At 34.1% G+C, this 20,669-nt stretch overlaps 4 protein-coding genes across 5 annotated transcripts; 2 read left to right on the top strand and 2 right to left on the bottom strand.

Moving 5' to 3' along the window:
- Positions 1 to 4,688: 4,688 nt before the first annotated feature.
- Positions 4,689 to 6,389, top strand: LOC106295718 (protein DGCR14-like). Its single transcript, XM_013731692.1, has one exon. The coding sequence runs from the start codon at positions 4,775 to 4,777 to the stop codon at positions 6,233 to 6,235; it is 1,461 nt and encodes a 486-aa protein (XP_013587146.1). The 5' UTR covers positions 4,689 to 4,774; the 3' UTR covers positions 6,236 to 6,389.
- A 147-nt stretch (positions 6,390 to 6,536) lies between these two features.
- Positions 6,537 to 7,716, bottom strand: LOC106295719 (thymidine kinase-like). Its single transcript, XM_013731693.1, has 4 exons — positions 7,472 to 7,716; positions 7,243 to 7,387; positions 7,045 to 7,166; positions 6,537 to 6,963 (listed from the first exon to the last, which is right to left on the bottom strand). The coding sequence occupies exons 1-4, from the start codon at positions 7,624 to 7,626 to the stop codon at positions 6,687 to 6,689; spliced, it is 699 nt and encodes a 232-aa protein (XP_013587147.1). The 5' UTR covers positions 7,627 to 7,716; the 3' UTR covers positions 6,537 to 6,686.
- A 2,136-nt stretch (positions 7,717 to 9,852) lies between these two features.
- On the top strand, positions 9,853 to 12,762 carry LOC106295652 (heterogeneous nuclear ribonucleoprotein 1-like). Of its 2 annotated transcripts, none has more exons than XM_013731616.1 (4): positions 9,853 to 10,124; positions 10,380 to 10,609; positions 10,784 to 12,044; positions 12,346 to 12,762. In XM_013731616.1, the coding sequence occupies exons 2-4, from the start codon at positions 10,388 to 10,390 to the stop codon at positions 12,363 to 12,365; spliced, it is 1,503 nt and encodes a 500-aa protein (XP_013587070.1). In that variant the 5' UTR covers positions 9,853 to 10,124; positions 10,380 to 10,387; the 3' UTR covers positions 12,366 to 12,762. The 2 variants fall into 2 exon arrangements, with proteins under 2 accessions (XP_013587070.1, XP_013587071.1); XM_013731617.1 differs by having other exon boundaries at positions 12,297 to 12,762.
- Positions 12,763 to 15,727: 2,965 nt separating this feature from the next.
- On the bottom strand, positions 15,728 to 17,351 carry LOC106294181 (exopolygalacturonase clone GBGA483-like). Its single transcript, XM_013729771.1, is given in 6 exon segments — positions 15,728 to 15,976; positions 16,080 to 16,595; positions 16,678 to 16,904; positions 16,907 to 16,982; positions 17,067 to 17,131; positions 17,249 to 17,351. Coding segments are annotated over 6 exon segments (1,236 nt in total).
- Positions 17,352 to 20,669: the final 3,318 nt, after the last annotated feature.

Here is a 20,669-nt window from a genome sequence, read left to right as displayed (position 1 = left end):
AGAATAGCGATTTTATAGTGGTTAGTCCACCAATTTAGGGAGTATTATGAAGTTTTACTAAATTAATTGACAAAAAATTAAAACGTTGCCCATGTAACATGAAAGAGACTTTAATATACATTAATACAAATGTATAATGTGTTTAGAAATTTTAAAACAAGACTAAACATCATAGGCTTCAGTATATAGAACATTTACCGAAAAACTCAATATTTTCGTAAGGTTAGGTTAACACATAGATTTCGAAAAAAATTCAAAAATATGAAAATATTGTTTTAATGCATAGTTTCATCTTTCAATAACATATGAAGAAGTTCAAATAGGTTTAGAACCTTTGTTGTCTCTTATTTTCTAAAGAATAGCGATTTTATAGTGGTTAGTTCACCAATTTAGGGGGTATTATGAAGTTTTATTAAATTAATTGTCAAAAAATTAAAACGATGTTCATGTACCATGAAAGAGAGTTTAATATACATTACTACAAATGGATAATGTGTTTAGAAATTTTAAAACAACACTAAAGATCATAGGCTTCAGTATATAGAGCATTTACTGAAAAACTCAATATTTTCGTAGGGATAACACAAACATTTTGAGAAAAATTCAAAAATATGAAAATACTATTTTAATGCATAGTTGCATCCTTCACTAACAAATGATGAAGGTCAAAAAGGTTTGGAACTTTTGTTGTCTCCGTTTCTCTAGAAAATAGCGATTTTATAGTGGTTAGTTCACCAATTTTGGGGTTATTATGAAGTTTTACTAAATGAATTGACAAAAAATGAAAACGATGCCCATGTACCATGAAATAGAGTTTAATATAAATTAATGCAAATGTATAATGTGTTTATAAATTTTAAAACAACACTAAAGAACATAGACTTCAGTATAGAGAGCATTTACCGAAAAATTCAATATTTTCGTAGGGGTTAACACATAGATTTCGAGAAAAATTCAAAAATATGAAAATACTGTTTTAATGCTTAGTCGCATCCTTCACTACCATATGATAAATATCAAAGAGGTTTGGAACCTTTGTTGTCTTTGTTAATAACAATTTATAGTGGTTAGTCCACCAATTTAGGGAGTATTACGAAGTTTTACTAAATTAATTGACATAAAATTAAAACCATGTCCATTTACCTTGACAGAGAGTCTAATATACATTAATAAAAATGTAGAATGTGTTTATAAATTTTAAAATAACACTAAAGATTATAGGCTTCAGTATATAGAGCATTACCGAAAAATTTAATATTTTCCTAGGGGTTAACACTTAGATTTTGAGAAAAATTAAAAAATATGAAAATATTGTTTTAATGTGCAGTTTCATCTTTCACTAACATATGATGACGGTCAGAGAGGTTTGAAACTTTTGTTGTCTCCGTTAATAACAATTTATAGTGGTTAGTCCACCAATTTAGGGAGTATTATGAAGTTTTACTAAATTAATTGACAAAAAATTAAAACGGTGCACATGTACCATGAAAGAGAGTTTAATATACATTAATATAAATGTAGAATGTGTTTAGAAATTTTAAAACAACACTCAAGATCATAGGCTTCATTATATAGAACATTTACTGAAAAACACAATATTTTCGTAGGGTTAAACACATAGATTTTGAGAAAAATTCAAAAATTAAAATAGTGTTTTAATGCAAAGTTGCATCCTTCACTTACATATGATGAAGGTCAAAGAGGTTTGGAACCTTTGTTGTCTCCGTTTTTCTAGAGAATAGCGATTTTATAGTGGTTAATCCATCAATTTAAGGAGTATTATGAAGTTTTACTAAATTAATTGACAAAAAATTAAAACGGTGCACATGTACCATGAAAGAGAGTTTAATATACATTAATATAAATGTAGAATGTGTTTAGAAATTTTAAAACAACACTCAAGATCATAGGCTTCATTATATTTTAATATACATTAATACAAATGTAGAATGTGTTTAGAAATTTTAAAACAAGACTAAAGATCATAAGCTTTAGTATATATAACATTTACCGAAAAACTCAATATTTTCGTAGGGTTTGACACAGAGATTTTGAAAAAAAAAATCAAAAATATGAAAATATTGTTTTAGTGCATAGTTTTATCCTTCAATAACATATGATGAAGTTCAAATAGGTTTTGAACCTTTGTTGTCTCTGATTTTCTAAAGAATAGCGATTTTATAGTGGTTAATTCACCAATTTAGGGAGTATTATGAAATTTTATTAAATTAACTGACAAAAAGTTAAAACGATGTTCATTTACCATTAAATAGAGTTTAATATACATTATACATTTGTATAATGTGTTTAGAAATTTTAAAACAACACTAAAGATCATAGGCTTCAGTATATAGAGCATTTACCGAAAACTCAATATTTTCGTTGGGTTAACACATGGATTTTGAGAAAAAATTCAAAAATATAAAAATATTGTTTTAATGCATAGTTGCATCCTTCACTAACAAATGATGAAGGTAAAAGAGGTTTGGAACTTTTGTTGTCTCCGTTTCTCTAGAAAGTAGTGATTTTATAGTGGTCAGTTCACTCATTTAGGGGTTATTATGAAGTTTTACTAAATTAATTGACAAAAAATGAAAACGATGCCCATGTACCATGAAAGATAGTTTAATATAAATTTATAAAAATGTATAATGTGTTTAGAAATTTTAAAACAATACTAAAGATCATAGACTTCAGTATAGAGAGCATTTACCGAAAAAAATCAATATTTTCGTAGGGGGTTAACACATAGATTTTGAGAAAATTTCAAAAATATGAAAATACTGTTTTAGTGTTTCACATCCTTCACTACCATATGATGAATATCAAAGAGGTTTGGAACCTTTGTTGTCTTCGTTAATAACAATTTATAGTGGTTAGTCCACCAATTTAGGGAGTATTACAAATTTTTACTAAATTAATTAACAAAAAATGAAAACGATGCCCATGTACCATGAAAGAGAGTTTAATATAAATTAATACAAATGTATAATGTGTTTAGAAATTTTAAAACACCACTAAAGATCATCGGCTTCCGTATATATAGCATTACCAAAAAATTCAATATTTTCGTAGGGGGTTAACACATAGATTTCGAGAAAATTTCAAAAATATGAAAATACTGTTTTAGTGTTTCACATCCTTCACTACCATATGATGAAGGTCAAAGAGGTTTGGAACTTTTGTTGTTTCCGTTTCTCTAGAAAATAGCGATTTTTAGTGGTTAGTTCACCAATTTAGGGGTTATTATGAAGTTTTACTAAATTAATTAACAAAAAATGAAAACGATGCCCATGTACCATGAAAGAGAGTTTAATATAAATTAATACAAATGTATAATGTGTTTAGAAATTTTAAAACAACACTAAAGATTATAGACTTCAGTATAGAGAGCATTTACCGAAAAATTTAATATTTTCGTAGGGGTTAATACATAGATTTCGAGAAAAAATTAAAAATATGAAAATACTGTTTTAATGCTTAGTCGCATCCTTCACTACCATATGATGAATATCAAAGAGGTTTGAAACCTTTGTTGTCTCCGTTAATAACAATTTATAGTGGTTAGTCCATCAATTTAGGGAGTATTACGAAGTTTTACTAAATTAATTGACATAAAATTAACACATAGATTTTGAGAAAAAATCAAAAATGAAAATACTGTTTTAATGGATAGTTGCATCATTCACTGACATATGACGAAGGTCAAAGAAGTTTAAAACTTTTGTTGTTTCCGTTTTTCTAGAGAATAGAGATTTTATACTGGTTAGTCCAAAACTCAAAATCTAAAGAAGCAACCTCTGCAACTCCACAGCAACCAGGGAAACGACACTATTAAGACCAGCAAAGAACATGTAAACTATTTGAAATTACCTCATGGAAGTTTCCCATGGCAAGAATGTAAGATTTTTTTCCAGCAGCAGATATGAGTGCTTGCATATGGTGAATCATGTGAAGGTAACCAGCTGCATTTCAATGCATTAAAACACGGATTAAACTCATCACTCTCGTCATAAATTGGAAACTGAGGTGTCGAGAAACTTACCAACACCAAGAGTCCCCACCAAAATACCCGAGTAATATCTTCAAACACATAACTTTCAATGAGTAGGAATGTAAAGCAATAGAGATGTCTAAACAAGTGATTGTACCGTCGTTTAAGTATCCTTCTCTGTTGAGTAAATTCAGTGACCTAAGAATCTTCTTCAGCATCATATCTGACTAATATCAGCAAAACATAACATACCGAGAAAACTGTCAGATCAGGCGGTGGCAAAAATGTTGGTAAAACAACAGACACTAGATCAAGAAAATAGCCATATATATACCAACGTCACAGCCATTGAAGGAGCAGCAGCTGAGTTTGTCAGTGGCTCCCATCCATTTTAACATAATTGTAAAACGTTTATGTTTCCATTATACTAATTGTTTATCTCTTTATGAGATTTAATGGTTTGGACCGGTTATGCAAATATGCATCATGTAATAATTCACATGTTCTTTGGACAAAAAATAAAAGGAACTATATAATAATTATTAACAATAAAATCCTAATCCAGTGGTTGTCAAAACTATTTTGCTAACTTACGGGGTTAAAAGTTAACAAAATCTAAATATTTGGGGCAAAAGTGTAATATATTGAAACTTAAACGAATATAAACGAATTGATAAAAGGAATCCTTACCGATGCATTCATCTGCCATCCATCATTGTGCTTCCCTGTCTGAACCATAAACAAACCCTAGAATCCCAATTTTCGACTAACTGATTCGAGATGTTTCTATCGCCTGGCCACTCTCCACGTCACCTATCTTCTCCGTCTCCGTCTTCTTACTCCGACGACGGTCTCCGCACCTCCTCAAAGATCCCACCTCGAAACCCTAGAAAGCGGATGAGAGTCCTCGACGAGGACGCCTACGTCGCAGCCATCGAGAAAATCATCGAGCGCGATTACTTCCCCGATATCTCCAAGCTCAGGGACAGGCTCGATTGGATCCAGGCGGTTAAAACCCGCGACCCGATTCAGATCCGAGACGCACAGTTAAAGATCATCGAGAGGCGTGGGAAGAAAGCTAATCATCACGGTGGGGACACGGTGGGTGATAAAACTCAAACACCTGGATCTACTTTCTTGAGAAGTTTCACTCCTTTAGATGAGTTCGATGGTTCTAAGACTCCTAGAGAAGTACAAGTAGTAGTTGCTGATGATGGAGATGGTGGTGTAGATGTTAGTAATATGTCGTTAGACCAGTTCTTTAGGAGGCATACAAGTGAGGACAACGATAGCTTCTCGAATATCTTGGAGAAGGTTAATAAGAGGAAGAAGGAGAAGTATGGCTATCTTCTCGAAAGTGGTGATGTGATTGAGGATGTAAAGAGAGATAGGATTACAGATGGTTACGGTACTTCTTATCAGCCACCGAGTACGTTACAAGGATGGAAGTATACAGCGAAGAATCTTCTCATGTACCATCCAGCTGATCGAGGGGAGTGGCCACTGACACAAGAGGAGAGGGCTGTGAGGCTAGCTGGACTGACCAAGGAGATTGTTAAGGCCAATACACGTTTTCAGGGGAAGACGATGGATTGCAGGCCGAGGGAAGATGGTTCTGTTGAGATTCTCTACACTCCTATCGCAGGCTCTTCCCCTATGCTGCAGGTTAGGGATAGAGACAAGTCCAAGAGGTATGATCTTGACGATCTGAGGAAGACTCCGAATCCGTTTTATGTGGAGTCGGATAAGAAGGCGGGCAACGGGTATAGTTTCGTCAAAACGCCGTCTCCTGCCCCTGGTCTGGACGAATCGCCTTTTATAACGTGGGGGGAGATCGAAGGGACGCCGATGCGGTTAGATTCAGAGGATACGCCTCTTGATATCGGCGGTAGCGCTGATGGACCGCACTACAACATTCCCTCCGCGCCTGCGAGGGACGTGAGGGCGCATTCATTGTCGAGGGACGCTTCGAGGAGGCTGAGGGAGAGGTCGAACAGTATGTTCAAGAAGCCTCCGTTGCCGCCGTCTCCTTATCATAGGAGTGGAAGCGCGAGTCCGAATGTGAGGACGCTTTCGCCCGCTGCTCAGAAGTTTTTCAGGCGGGCGATAAGGAAGTCTTCTTCTGCTGTTGATGAGAGCCTTCGTGCGAGTTACCGTGGAGCGAGTCCTGGCGCTGTGACTCCTAAGAGTGTGTCGAGATTTGGGAAAGATAGGATCACCCCGGGTTCAAGGTCGCCTTGATATGATGTTTTAAATGCTTTGGTGCTAATAGAGGCAAACAAAGATACCTCTTCTTGTAATTAATAAGATTGGGCCAAGAGCTGTTGACTCTTTTCAAATAGAATACTATCTACGTTTGTAATTGTTATTTTGATTTCCACAGCTTCTTTTTTTTCTTGGTAGCTAATTATCTGCTCCGAGACCAACTAACAGGTTTAATGTATCAAGCTATGCTGATTGATAGGTTGCTTTGGGTACTAAAGTTATGAAAATTGATGAGAAAGAAGAATGCTTGAAACAAACATGAATCAGAAGCTAGCAATAGAGGAATCATAAAACATTTATATTCATATACAAGAAACATCATAAGAGGTTTTCAAAGACAACAGTGAGAATAATAAACCAAGACAAGTAAAAGCAGACAGAAATCTCACTATATTATATGTTTAACTCGTTCCAAAGCAAGTCAGACTTAGACCATAGCGGCAACTGTGTCCACACAGGATTCAGCTCTTTCCTTGTCAGAATCCAACACTTTCTTTGAAGCATTGATGACAATTTGATTATTGACATAATGCTTACGACAAACAGGCATATAGACATCAGCTCCACCGATCAGCTCGATTCTGGTGTCACAAGTCTTTCTGAGAGTGAAGAAACCTTTCTGTCCACAAACCTCACACCTCGCGGTTAGCTTCGTCACAGAATCAGCTATTGGTATAATATCAAGAATAGCACCAAATCTCCTTCTGCGTTTTACCAATAAAGGATCACATTCAAATAAGAGATCAACAAAAAAAAATGTTAAAGATTTGAAGTAAATATGTTACCTTAGATAATCACCATCAAGGCCTGCAACAATAACAGTTTTGCCATCAACATCAGCGACTTTGCAGCAAAACTCATAAAGATCTCCGAAGAACTGTGCCTCGTCAATACCAATCACATCAAGCTGCCAAAAACAACTTTTAATGCAGATCCCTCACAATAAGACAACAATTACTCACAAAAAAGACAAAAGACTTTACCTTGTCGTAAGCATCTTGTCCGAATCTCTCGGGAAACGACATGAGATCTGGAAGAGCCCAGCAAGGGAATCCGATTCCGTCATGCGTCACCACTGAATCCTTGGCGTATCTCGTATCCTTACTCGATTTCACCATCGCAACACTTCTACATAACCAAATAGAAATCAATTAGATCACTGAACCGTAGAACCCAAATCCGGTTCGGACAGATCTGTTACAATTGTTTTACCTTCCGACACTGATCTCTGTCTTGATTCGGCGGAGGAGAGATGTGGATTTCCCGGAAAACATAGGACCCGTGATAACATGAATGGCACCGGATCCGAGATGTCCCTCATCTTTGGAGATGTCACTGAGCAAAACGGAAGCTTTGAGAGTCGCCATAGCAAGTGAGTGAGGAGGAGAAAGGCTTAAACTTGCTTGTGGTTTTGTGTAGGGGTGATGAATAGCTTGTCGATGGTATATATAACAGAGACGCAGAGGTTGAAGAATGCAAGAGAATTGTGGGAGAAGATTCGTGAAGGGTAAAGGGTTTTGAAATATTCGACAATTTTTCTGGAGGGAAACATTTTTTTTAGAGGGAGTTTTTTTCATAAAAGCTGGAAGTCTGAAACACACACCATCTTTTAAATATTTAAAATGAAAATGACAGACGTTTGAAAAGATCGTATTCAGTTTTATTTAACTGTGGGCTTAAGCCCAAAATGTCCTAGGCTTTTATCGGCCCTAAGGTAAACATGGTCTTAGGCTAACTCCATTTTTGCGTAACTACATGATTAGGTTAACTCCATTTTTGGTCGTGGTGATTATATTATATCAATATATATATAGAGAGAAAATAAAATATATAATTTTTAAAACAGAATGCATAAACTACTAAAATTTATAAATACCTAACTAACTGATTACTAAGTGGTGGTAGTCCAGTGGCAATCTCTTGGGACTTAGTGTATATCTACATCGGTCCTATGTTCGATTCCCTCTCGTAACTAAATTATCATCACTTATCACTTGGCCAGTTTGGGTTTGGACTTTAGCCCAAATGATTTACATGGTAAATCGTAACAAATGATCGGTTCAACCTCTGACATTAGTTAAAAGGTATTCCAAACTCGGGTCAGACAATGTGGTAGTCAGTCCACTTTGCACCACAGTATCCGGCGACCGAGGTCAACTGATTATTTTATAGGGCTTAAAAGTACAATATTAAATTATATGGTGGCCAGTAGGGATCGAACTGCGGGTTCACCGTATTAGAGATACTCCTCTTGTTCTCTCTTCTTGTTATAATTTCTTATGTCTTCTCTAGTTTTTGAATGCTCCTCTCATTCTCTTCTCTTTTTATAATCGGCTGTTCAATCTGCCTGATTGATTAGGCCGAGTTATAGGCTTTGTTGATAGATGCAATCCCTCTCGAGCAAGCATCAATTCCATTGACAATGGAGGAAAAATGAACCTTTTCTGTTTGTTAATTTTTGTGTGCTTTTCCACTAGTTTTTAAATCTTTACCATGTATAATATATCTTTCGCATTTCAATTCTAATTGTTAATTTTTTTATCATTTATACTGTTGTATATAAATCATATTATCTACGTAAACGTTATTTTGTATCTTTTCGAAGTTTTTTAAATTAATAATTTATATCCGTAAAGATCGAGGTTGTCGAAAATATGTTTTGGTCTGATTGAATAGTTGGTAACGCCTATGTTTAAACCGTATAAGAACTTTTTTAAAAGCGTGATTTATAGATTCTTCTCTACACCGCAACGTGTACAGCAGATCACAATCTCACATACTTTAATGTTCTTTATGACCGTTAAATTATCCAATATAATTTACCAAAACTGAATAATAATAAATTTTTTGAAATTGTAATTTCCAATGTAAAATGCAGTAACAAAAAAGGGATAATAATCATAACAATTGTTTTTACAGTAAAACTTTCTATCAGAATGGTGACCAGGGAACGACGAGGAATAATGCATTCCCTAACGTTCCTAAAAAAAATTACCATTCACAAGGAATAATAATTTCCTCTCATTCCCTTTCATTCCCTTTTTTGTAGAGAATTAAAGAACAAAATTATTCCTTGTCAAATTTGATAAGGAATAACCATTCCTTTTCATTCCTGGTATTTTATTCCCGTACATTCCTTTTTTATTTGTTCCTCTTGTTTCCCGGATGGTCACCAGTCGGACCCTAAATGAATGTTAAAATTTAATAGCAAAACAATCACAAGCTTTTTTACATAATTAATTATGTGAGTAAACACCAATAATTGCAATTTTTACTCAATACATTGTTTTTTAGACATAGTGGCAATGTTCTAATTAATCTACTTTTTTTTGACATAGTGGCAATGTTCTAATTAATCTACTTTTTTGTTTAAGATACAAACTAAATATTTTGCCAAACTATTTATATTTCCCTTTCTTTTTCTGGCAACAATAGTAAACAAAAAGTTGCGTGTAATAAAATTGGAAAGGGAAAACAAAACTCCGCAAATTCCTTATTACAAACGCACATAGCTTTGTGATGGTAAAAAAATCTTAACCTTAATATATAAATACAGAGAGACAGACATATCTTCTTCTTCTTGCACCCGAAAAGCCTTTTGTCTTTCTATCTCTACATCTCTCTCCTCCTCCTCCTCCTCCTCCTCTCTCTCTCTATCTTAGAACGCGTTCTCAGTACGTTTTTGATTGACGCCATTGAAATTGAGTTAAATCGGTTTGAATCGGATTGAACAGAACCATTATCATTTGTGTTTTTCGTTTCTGTGGAGAAAAGGGGGCAGGTTCGAGTTATGCCCTCTATTCAAATCGTGCCTATCCTCAGATCTTAGACGAGATTCAGCATCTGGGTTTTCTTAACCTGATTGGTGGGTTTTCGAAAGTTTGATTCTTTTGATCTGAGATTTTGATTCATGTTTTTTGATTCGTTGATCAAACTCCCCGACAGATCTGATGTTCCTAGATTGAATCCGAGTTGCTCTTTTGGTCGTTTCCAGATATGTTTGATTGATCAGATTCCGAGAATCGATCAAATCTGAAAAAAAGCTTTTATGTTTTTTTTTTTGAATCTGACATAAGCTTGTGTGTTCGATTTTCTTACAACTTTTTTTTTTGTGTTGCAGAGGCAAGAATGCAATCCGACAATGGAAAGCTGTTCATCGGAGGGATATCTTGGGACACCAATGAGGAACGTCTCAAGGAGTATTTCAGCACCTTTGGTGAAGTCATCGAAGCTGTGATCTTGAAAGATCGCACCACTGGTCGTGCACGTGGCTTCGGCTTTGTTGTCTTCGCTGATCCAGCTGTTGCTGAGTTTGTTATTACAGAGAAGCATCATATCGATGGAAGATTGGTATGGTTCTCTCATGCTAACACTCTTCTAGGCTTTGATTCTGTACAATGTAACTTGTTTTTGAAGCTTCTTTATGCAATCAAGCCTTGAAATTGATCATATTTATCATGTTTTGTGTTTCTTTCCTTGTTTGATTGTGTTTTTGGGAAGAAGTAAGTTTTAAATTTTTTGTAGGTTGAAGCCAAGAAGGCTGTTCCTAGAGATGACCAGAACATGGTAACTAGAAGCAACAGCAGCAGCATCCAAGGATCACCTGGTCCAGGAGCTCGGACAAGGAAGATATTCGTCGGAGGGCTACCTTCCTCCGTCACAGAGAGCGATTTCAAGACCTACTTTGAGCAGTTCGGGACAACAACAGACGTGGTTGTTATGTACGACCACAACACACAAAGGCCTAGAGGTTTCGGATTCATAACTTACGACACCGAGGAGGCGGTTGATAAAGTGCTGCTCAAGACGTTCCATGAGCTCAACGGTAAAATGGTTGAGGTTAAGAGGGCTGTGCCGAAGGAGATGTCTCCAGGTCCAGCTCGTAGCCCTCTTGGTGCTGGCTACAGCTATGGTGTTAATAGGGTTAATAACCTCTTGAATGGATATGCTCAAGGGTTTAATCCGGGTGCGGTTGGTGGCTACGGGCTTAGGATGGATGGCCGGTTTAGTCCGGTTGGTGCTGGGAGAAGCGGGTTTGCGAATTTCGGTTCTGGCTATGGGATGAATATGAACTTTGATCAGGGGTTGCCCACAGGGTTCACTGGAGGTAATGGAAACTTAGACTATGGGCGAGGGATGAGTCCTTACTACATTGGGAACACGAACCGGTTTGGTCCTGGTCCTGCTGTTGGTTGTGAAGGAGGCAGTGGAGGAGGAGGAGGAGGAGGAGGGAACTCGTCCTTCTTCAGTTCGGTTACAAGGAACCTATGGGGAAACAACGGTGGTCTTAGCTATAACAACAACAACAACAACGCTGCAAACTCAAACTCAAACTCCAATACATACATGGGAGGAGGAGGATCAACAAGTGGGAACAACAACACGCTTAGCGGCGGGCCGTTTGGAAACTGGGGTGCTCCTGGAGGTGGAGGTGGAGGAAACAATGCTGTTGGTAACGAGAATGCGAAGTTTGGTTATGGAGGAAACGGTGAATCTGGTTTTGGGTATGCAGCAAGGAGCATAGGGCCTAGCAAGGCAGCACCGTCGTCTTCCTTCTCTTCTGCCTCGGCGGGTTATGATGGAGCAGGACTTGCAGAGTTTTACGGAAATGGTGCAGTGTATAGTGATCCCACTTGGAGATCACCAACTCCTGAGGCAGAAGGGCCTGCTTCTTTTAGCTATGGGATTGGAGGAGGAGGAGGAGGAGGAGGTCCTTCTTCTGATGTGTCAGCTAGAAGTTCATCTCCAGGTTATGTTGGCAGTTACAAGAGACAACCAAACAGAGGTAATTTTGCTTTAACACGTTGATTCTATGCTTAGAGAATGCCATGAGCTAGTTGATAACTAAGGTAATAAAATAGGAATGGTTCTAAATCAACTGTATCTAACTATGTATGCTTAGATTTTGATGATCCTCTTCTATTTTCTGGCTTAACCTTATGCATTGCGCACACCATAGTCTCTGGGAAGTAGAGGAACATGACTGGTCTCATACTGCTCTGAATAGTTTCTCCATTTCTTCGCCTTTGTGATGCAGGAATTGCTACTTAGTACATTCGTTTTTGTTTTACCACGATATATTGTAGGCGAGGCTCCATCAAGGTGAAGGATCTGTTGTGTCTTTTGGCGAATCTTTTAGATTATCTTTCATACAAAGCAAAAGCCCATGAGGACAAAAACTTGATCATATCATCATCAGCTAGAGCTAACCAGAAAAATCCCCTCATGGTTTGGTTTTCTAAATTCATTGGTCCTCCTCTTAGGCTTCTTCTCTGCTTTTTCCTTTTTTTCCTATTTTTGTTTTTTTCTTTCTTTAAATGAGGGACAGTAGAAACTGGTGTCAAGTCTCTGGCGAGGCAGTAATACATAAGAAGAGTTCAAATAAAAACCCAAAAAAGAAAAGAAAACAATGATCCTTCTTCCTTAGTTTTCTTTATTGTCATGTAATGGTTCTTCTTCTTGTTCTTGGGGTTATGTCTTTTAAGGTTTGGTGTTTTGAGGCAGATTTTTTTTTTTTTTTTTTTTTTTTTTGATAGTGTGAGATATTGGAAAAGAGGATTTAGCCATTGTAGGGCTTTCGAGAATAAGTCTTTTTATCACTTTGAGATTATTTTCTTCTCATGCTGTTTGTATGTCTTATGCGAACGCAAGCAAAAACTCGTTTTATTATGTTCATGTACTTCTATTTTATAGAAAACTATTTTATATGTTTTATTTATTTCTTTTCTTCTGCTATTTTGGAAATAAAATTTCCAGTGAATGACAAAACATTCAAGTTGTATGACATACTCCTTTACCCCTCACACTCAATTTGATTTATAATATGTATGTGAGACAATGATCTTTATATTAAAACTGTAAACCAAGCTATACAATTTGCCTAAACCAAATTCTACATTCTCCAATAGATCACTATGTTTAGTGCTTGAATTAGTTTGGCCAGCGTTAGGACTTTGGCTTGATTTAAAAGTATGATTCGTGAGACTTCTATCTTATTAAAAGAGAATTATAAATATGAACTCACCATAAAAAATACCGCTTATTTACAAGTCAATGCCATTGAAATAATTAATAAATCTACATTTAAATTTTATATATTTTTCTAATTTAATACTTAATTTCCTAATTCGAATTCACAACAGATTTATGATAAATCTTAAATTTATTGCACAATAATACTGTATAAACTTTAATATGTAAAGCAAAGGACCTCCTTTCCAAAACAAAGTTCATATAAAATAAATTTCTACATATAATAATGTTAAAGTCAATAAATTAAAATCAAATTAATTTTATAATAATAGAAATACAAGAAATACAATTACTCACTCTGAGAAATTACTCGTTTTAACAAGTATAATATAATTTTCTTATTAAAATGCATGATAAGTATTTACATAACGGGTTAGGAAATTAAAAATATAAATATTTAATGTTTTACATAACAGATTATAAATTTAAATATATTTATCATCTACAAAAAAAATATCAAAACATATTAAATACTATTTTTTGCAGATATATTTTAATTTTGTGGAAAAAATCACACACATCAAAAAATAAACTAAAACATATTTTCCTTAACTATTATGCTTTGAAATGTCATATTAAACAAATACATAATATTTGAAATTGTAAATATATAATATTATTTATATAAAACAAAAAATGTTCTTATTAAATGAAAATAAATATTTGTGCGATTATGCGGGTCAAGCTCTAGTTAATTTTATATATTGCGTATCATTGTTGAATGTAGATAGTACACTTCGTATTTATTGAATGTTTGCTTATGACTTTTAGATGCGCAGAGCAGCTAGCTACTGATGTTCTTAATTAATCGTAATAATAATTTAAGAGAAATTCTTGGGTTCACCCCTAGATGAACCTCTAGATTTACCAATCAATAGTGTTTGAATATCAGATATTTGATATCTTTTAAAAAAGGAAATAAAATTAAATATCCAAATTAGATTACATTTCATCAAACACTTTTTTAAACCCTAGAGTTTATGATTTATCCAAGGGTTCAGGGTTTATCCAAGGGTTTAGGGTTTAGTGATTAGGGTTTAGGGTTTAGTGTTATTAAGATTTAGTTTTTAATGTATGATTTAGGGTTTAAAATTTTCCAATGGTTTACGGTTTATCCAAGATTTAAGGTTTATAATTTAGGGTTTAGAATTTAGGATTTAGGGTATAGGATTTAATATTTTGCTAACGGTTTAACAATATATATATTTTTTTTGTAACTATTTTTATGTATTTTTGTTGTTTTATTTTAAAAATATAATCTTATTCGGAAATTCAATTTTGTTTCCTTTTTTAAAAGATATCAAATATCAATTACTCAAATACTATTGGTTGGTGAATCTAGAGAACCCAAGAATTTCTCATAATTTAAACCTTGAAATGGCTTTCTCTAGATTATGTCTAGTGTCTTTGGTATTATATTCTTGGCTTCACCTCTAGGTTCACCAACCAATAGAATTTCGTTATTTCAAATTCGGTATCTTTTGGAACAAGAAACAAAATATTGTCAAGTTATATTATGTTTTTAAAATAAAAAGTAAAAAAAAAAATAGTAGTTACAAAAAAAAAAATTTAAAAAATATTTTTAACGTCGTCAGCAAAACACTAATCCCTAAACCCTAAATCGGAAACCCTAAATCGGAAACCCTAAATCATTGGGTAAACTCTAAACCCTTGGATAAATCATAAACTCTAAATCAAAAACACTAAACACTAAAACCCTAAATCCTAAACCCTAAACCCTAAACCCTTGAGTGTTTTAGTGTTTAGTGTTTTTGATTTAGAGTTTAGGATTTATCAAACGGTTTAGGGTTTACCCAAAAGTTTAGGTTTAAGGATTAGGATTTAGGGTTTAGTGTTTTCCTAACGACGTTAAAAATATTTTTTGTAATTACTACTATTTTTTATTTTATTATTTTATTATTTTATTTTAAAACCATAATATAACTTGACAATATTTTGTTTCCTTTTATAAAAGATATCAAATTTAAAATAACACAATCCTATTGGTTGGTGAACGTAGAGGTTCACCGCATATTTCTTATCATAATCGTAGAAATAGTGTTACCTTCCTTGGCTTTAAACAAAACTGAGATCATAAATAATATTTGTGTTATTTTTAACTATATTACATATTTCATAAATAAAAATGAATGTAATTGGGAAATGTCCAAATTAAATTTATAGAAAATATAATCCAAAAATTTAAAAATTTCAATAATATTATTTATATATTAAAGCACTCTCGCATATTGAGAATGATACAAAATTTACTAACCAATCATGTGTCACTCCTCTAGAGATATCCACATCATTTATATGTCAAAAATTAAAATAAATACAAGAGAGATATTTCAAAACTTTTCCATCGCAGCCTAATCAAAGCGTCTTAATTAACCCAGATTAGACGGATGCTTGGTGGACAAGCGACTCTATAATTCAAGGACCCGGTTTAGCGATCTCAGTGCAAGCAGGTGGAATCATCTGTCCGGTGAGAACAGGCTTCATGTTAGCACATGCCCCCACAGCTGGTCCTTCTGGACCGTTGTGGACCAAGTTGATGTCAGCAAGAGCAACATTAGTGCAAGGTGTGCCTACGCTGCAGATTAATTTCACCGCAATCTTTCTCGCTGATGTGCCTTTAATGTTCTTGAAAGTCACGTCCGATAATTTCACTTTAGATGGTACCTACACATATATTAATAGAAGATATATTTATAAGTTCGATGTATATGATGTGACAAAATTTAATTTTGTTTTTTTTGTTATAATATTTGATTCGGTTACATACCCCAGCTTTGCAGTCGGCATACGGACAGTACTCTTGGTCGATGAGAACAGGAGTGCTAACATTGTCCATTGTGATATCCTCAAAAATAATGTTGGAGGCGATACCGGGGGGAGATCCAGGCCATGTCTTGATGCGAACACCATTACTGGTGTTCTTGATGAGGCATTTCCTCACGGTGACTCCTCTGACTGGTTGCTCATTAGGGTACCTTCCAAGACTTCCTACAGCAATGCCGTGTCCTGGTCCACATTCCACATTCTCAACAATGAGATTTTCAGTACCATCTCCTATGGAAACGCAGTCATCTCCGGTTTTAACCTTTGCCCCTATTAAGTTCACGCCAATGGACCTTCCGATGTGGATACCATCGGTGTTGAGACTCTCCGGAGGTGCATCAATACCAATATTCTCAAGAGTTACGTTCTTGCAGTTGAGAACGTTCATGTGGAAAAGTTTGCTGTTCGTTGATGTTATGCCGATAATTTTCGAGTTTGTTAGACCCGTGAATCGTATGTTCTGTTACCAAAAAGCATATATACTCATTTAAATATAGTTTATTATCATTAAAATTATAGCTAACGTAAGTGAATGTTCTTACAATGGGGAGAGAGTTGCACTTTCCAGTTTTGGCGCAGTCATTGGCCTTCCAGGCGAGTGAGCCTTGACCGTCGAAAATGGCTCCGTTTCCGTTCAAAGTGAAATCAGCAAGATTAGTAAAATCAACCCATCCAGAGTTAGGCTTAACGGCAGCGACCGTAGCTGGAGCTTTCATATTGCCACTCATTTCGAAAGTGACGGGACCCTTGCATGGACCTAAGAACTCACCAAATAGTCACCCTTTGGCACTGTAATCGTGCTCGGTCCTGGTGCTTCACATGCTGTTTTCCACACAGCCGTAAATGCCTATATTTAAAAACCATACGTAACTTAATAAAATAAATGAGAATAAAAACGTATAATACATGTAATATCAGATTTGGTACGTACCGCAGTGTCATCGGTTGTTCCGTCTCCTTTGGCTCCTGCTGCTTTAACGTCAAGTGATCCTGCGGCTCCTGCTGGTGCAGCTGCAAGGCCTCCTGCGGCTGCTGCTGGTGCTGTAGCTCCAACCGGTGCAGCTGCATTGCCTCCTCCGGGAACCGTAGCGCCAAGCGGTGCAGCTGCGCCGCTTCCTTTGGGTCCTGGATCAAGGGGTGCCCCGGTTGCTATTGTGTTGGAAATAACCACTACTAATACAAGAAGTACCGTCTTTGCTCTGCGCAAACCCACCATTTTTATTCTCTTTGATTTTGTCTTATTTATACTAGCTTTTTTTTTTGTTTTTGTTTTTGTTTTTTTTGTTTTTGGTTCTGATGATGAGACGAAAGTCCGTTTTATAGCAGCGCAGAAGGAAATTGAAAATCATGCGCGATATCCTTCTGACTTGGTGCGTTTTCTATAAATGGGGTGTTATTTATGTCAATATAACTTCCATTTTTTTCATATAGCTAAAAATATACGTAAACATGTTCTCTTTTTTTAACATGTAGTTAAGTATATATTTATTTACACATAAATATTTGAGAAATTCTCTTATATAGTCATTTTAGTTTAATTTCACAAAAAAAAGTTTTACTGAAGGGTATGCATTTATACCCTTAAGGTTAACTAATATAAGACTTATGGTATAGAGTCAAGGGGTTGGGTTTTGGGAATGAATTCAAAATTTTAAAAATAAAAAATAAATATTAAAAAGTTTCAAAATAAAAAAAGCTATTTTGGATATTTTTTTAGAACTATTTTTATGACAAACACTTAAAATGGCTATTTGAAAAAAATGTCATAAATATTTACATATATATTTTATTTAAATATACTTTCATCATAATTTTAAAACTTGTGTCTCATCTTAGAGTGAACAATATTCCAGTTTACGACTTGGTTTTTGTTCGGTTTTAGGGACGACAAAAGTTGAAATTTGGTTTACTTTGGTGCAAGTTATTTTGGTTTAGTTTGGCTTTTGTCTAAGTTATGTTCGAGTTTAGTTAAAATATGCTCAAAACATAAATAAATATTTATTATGTATGATATGTTCACATTTGGTTTCAATACTTGTTATTAAAAATATACTTTCGATTAAATGTGATTCTATGTAAGCACAATGTAGGGACCAAGTAGAATCTCTAATAGAATTCTGATCTTAGTTATTTGAGTTAATTTACAATGGTATGCCACTCATTAATGTAAGTTTTTTTTAATTTTTTATTTAAATCGCCTAGAATAGATACACTCCTATAATTATGGGAGTGCATCTTTTATTCTTCAATCAATTGTTTAATTCTTGAAAATAGTTGTAGGCAAAAATCCATATATGTTAATGTAACCGATTGTGCACATAAATATATTTCATACGATTTCCAAAATATGCAATTTTTGCATTAAAAAAGTTAGATCCAAAAATATTTAAACAAGTAAATAAAAACTATATTTTAGGTTCAATAAATATGTCATAGCTTGGATACGATTTGGGCTCAACACATGGATTCTCCTTTTCGTATTAAACGTTTTAGTATATGGATTTTGAGTTCCATTTAAATTTTCAAAAAATTAGGAATTATTTTCATAAAATTAACATTTGTAGATATCAAGTGTCTTGACCACTGGGAGACTAACAAATCTTTAAATGTTTGTTGTAAAAAAAATAACATTTGTAGATATTGGTCATTCAAAACATATAAAACAACTATTAAATAATGTTATAAAACACATTATACAAAATTTAATTATAAATTTATGTTATAAAATTAAATATTTAAAAATAGACAATCAAGCGCGGATCAAAATTTAATCTATACTATTAAAGCAGAATCTTTAATAGGATTATGCCTTTGAGTTTGTTACATAATTACCACTCCTATATTTATTAGTTATGTTATTAATTAATTAATTATTATCTAAATCTAAAAACGTATTATAACATTTAGAAATAAACGTATTATAGCATTTAGAAAGAAGCTGTTTCCATATATATTCTAATCTCCCTTATATTAAACTAATTAATACTTACTATAAACGAACCCATGAAAATGATATGCTTTACATGTTTCTTCTTCTCTTAAAAAAATTAACCATTCCACAAATGTGTGAATTAAGCGTGGCATATAATAAACTAGGATAAGATCCGCGTTTTGCGCATGGGTGAGATTAAAATTACAATATTAAAATGATATAAATATATATGCTAAATTTTAAATAAATCATGAATACTAAAATTGATTTTATTTTACATGCATTATAAATCACGAAAACTAACTGTGTAAGTTGAAAGTAACATGTCCATATATATTTAACAAAAAAAAAAAGAAACATGTCCATATTTACAGAAATTGTATAAAATCCTTGCTCTAGATATGGTTAATTTAACAATTATAAAAGTATGGAAAAATTTAATAATTTGTTTAAGAAATAAAAATTTGAAGTCCATATTCATTTTTGTTTTGTTTTTTCGCAGGAGGGTTTATATAATATCCCATTTGTTCATATTTAGCCTTGAAGCCAGGCTTTTCTGTTTCTTTCGCGGGGTAAATTACCTACACCCCAAACAACAGTTGCATAAATTGGTTAAGGTTTAAAGGCTTCTACATCCAGGTATGGGGTTCAAATTCCCGACTATGCAATTTTTTGCAGATTGCGCATTATAGGAGGTCCAGGTTTCAATTCCCGGAGAAAGCGATTTATTAAACAATTATGCAGACTATGGAAGAAACGCTTATAAGGGATCTTCAACATGGTGCAAGTAAAATCCGGCCAGACATAGGTCTTCGTAAGACAACTCAGGTGATGCAGTTAGGCGTAGATCCTCATAAGGCATGTAGTATTGTCGGTTGTCGAATATTCTATGTAATCTTTCTCATAATTGTAATATCATAATAAATCAGCGTTTAAAAAAAAATTTGAGTTCCAGAAATTATGTAAAACTTGAGCAACAGCACCATAAGGTACCACTTAATATGAACATACCTGTAAGCAGTGTAAAAATACATGACTTTTAGCACATGACATTATTTGTAAATACAAACTAATTATTAAAACCAGGTTAACTTACCCAATCCCCTTATTAAAGAGAGATGAATTTTGTGTGTCCTCAAACCATAAACTGGCTAACCAATTCTTTCTTCATGGTATCATGGATCATGTCTCTTTATCCCATTTAAATATAAAACAATATTAAAATGCTTACAAAATAACATATTAGAATACTTTGATAACAAAATTGAGTTGAAGAACAACTTACTTTGGAATCTACCAAAATCATTTCTAGGGTCTCTCCCACAGGACCCGAGTATTGCTTCCATGTTCGAATCACTTTCACTCTTATTTTCCACATTGATTTGTAAGGTTCCAAATCGTTGACAAAATCAAAACCAGCCATTTAAATCATAACAATGTTTGAAAACGTATATGTTTGGGAGGTGTGAAAAGAAGGGATCATAAAGGTTAGAAGGAACAAAGCATTTGTTTATATAGAAGAACCAAACAGAAGACCCCATTAGTGCAATAGGTGTAATAAGAAAATATAATATATGTAATTAACTATATATTACCATGGTC

This window comes from Brassica oleracea, chromosome C5 (assembly GCF_000695525.1).
Source record: "Brassica oleracea var. oleracea cultivar TO1000 chromosome C5, BOL, whole genome shotgun sequence".
Classification (NCBI taxonomy): Eukaryota; Viridiplantae; Streptophyta; class Magnoliopsida; order Brassicales; family Brassicaceae; genus Brassica; species Brassica oleracea.
The sequence above is the reverse complement of the archived record's forward strand: the minus strand, read 5'-3'. Positions and strand labels throughout refer to the sequence as shown.

Excerpts from the sequence above, each read along its gene's own strand:
- LOC106295718 (XM_013731692.1), top strand. The coding sequence starts at position 4,775 with ATGTTTCTATCGCCTGGCCACTCTCCACGTCACCTATCTTCTCCGTCT.
- LOC106295719 (XM_013731693.1), bottom strand. The coding sequence starts at position 7,626 with ATGGCGACTCTCAAAGCTTCCGTTTTGCTCAGTGACATCTCCAAAGAT. Across the intron at positions 7,388-7,471 it reads ACAGAGATCAGTGTCGGAAG|AAGTGTTGCGATGGTGAAAT; the intron begins GTAAAACAATTG and ends TTGGTTATGTAG. Across the intron at positions 6,964-7,044 it reads CTTGATGGTGATTATCTAAG|AAGGAGATTTGGTGCTATTC; the intron begins GTAACATATTTA and ends GGTAAAACGCAG.
- LOC106295652 (XM_013731616.1), top strand. The coding sequence starts at position 10,388 with ATGCAATCCGACAATGGAAAGCTGTTCATCGGAGGGATATCTTGGGAC. Across the intron at positions 10,610-10,783 it reads ATCATATCGATGGAAGATTG|GTTGAAGCCAAGAAGGCTGT; the intron begins GTATGGTTCTCT and ends AATTTTTTGTAG. Across the intron at positions 12,045-12,345 it reads CAAGAGACAACCAAACAGAG|GCGAGGCTCCATCAAGGTGA; the intron begins GTAATTTTGCTT and ends GATATATTGTAG.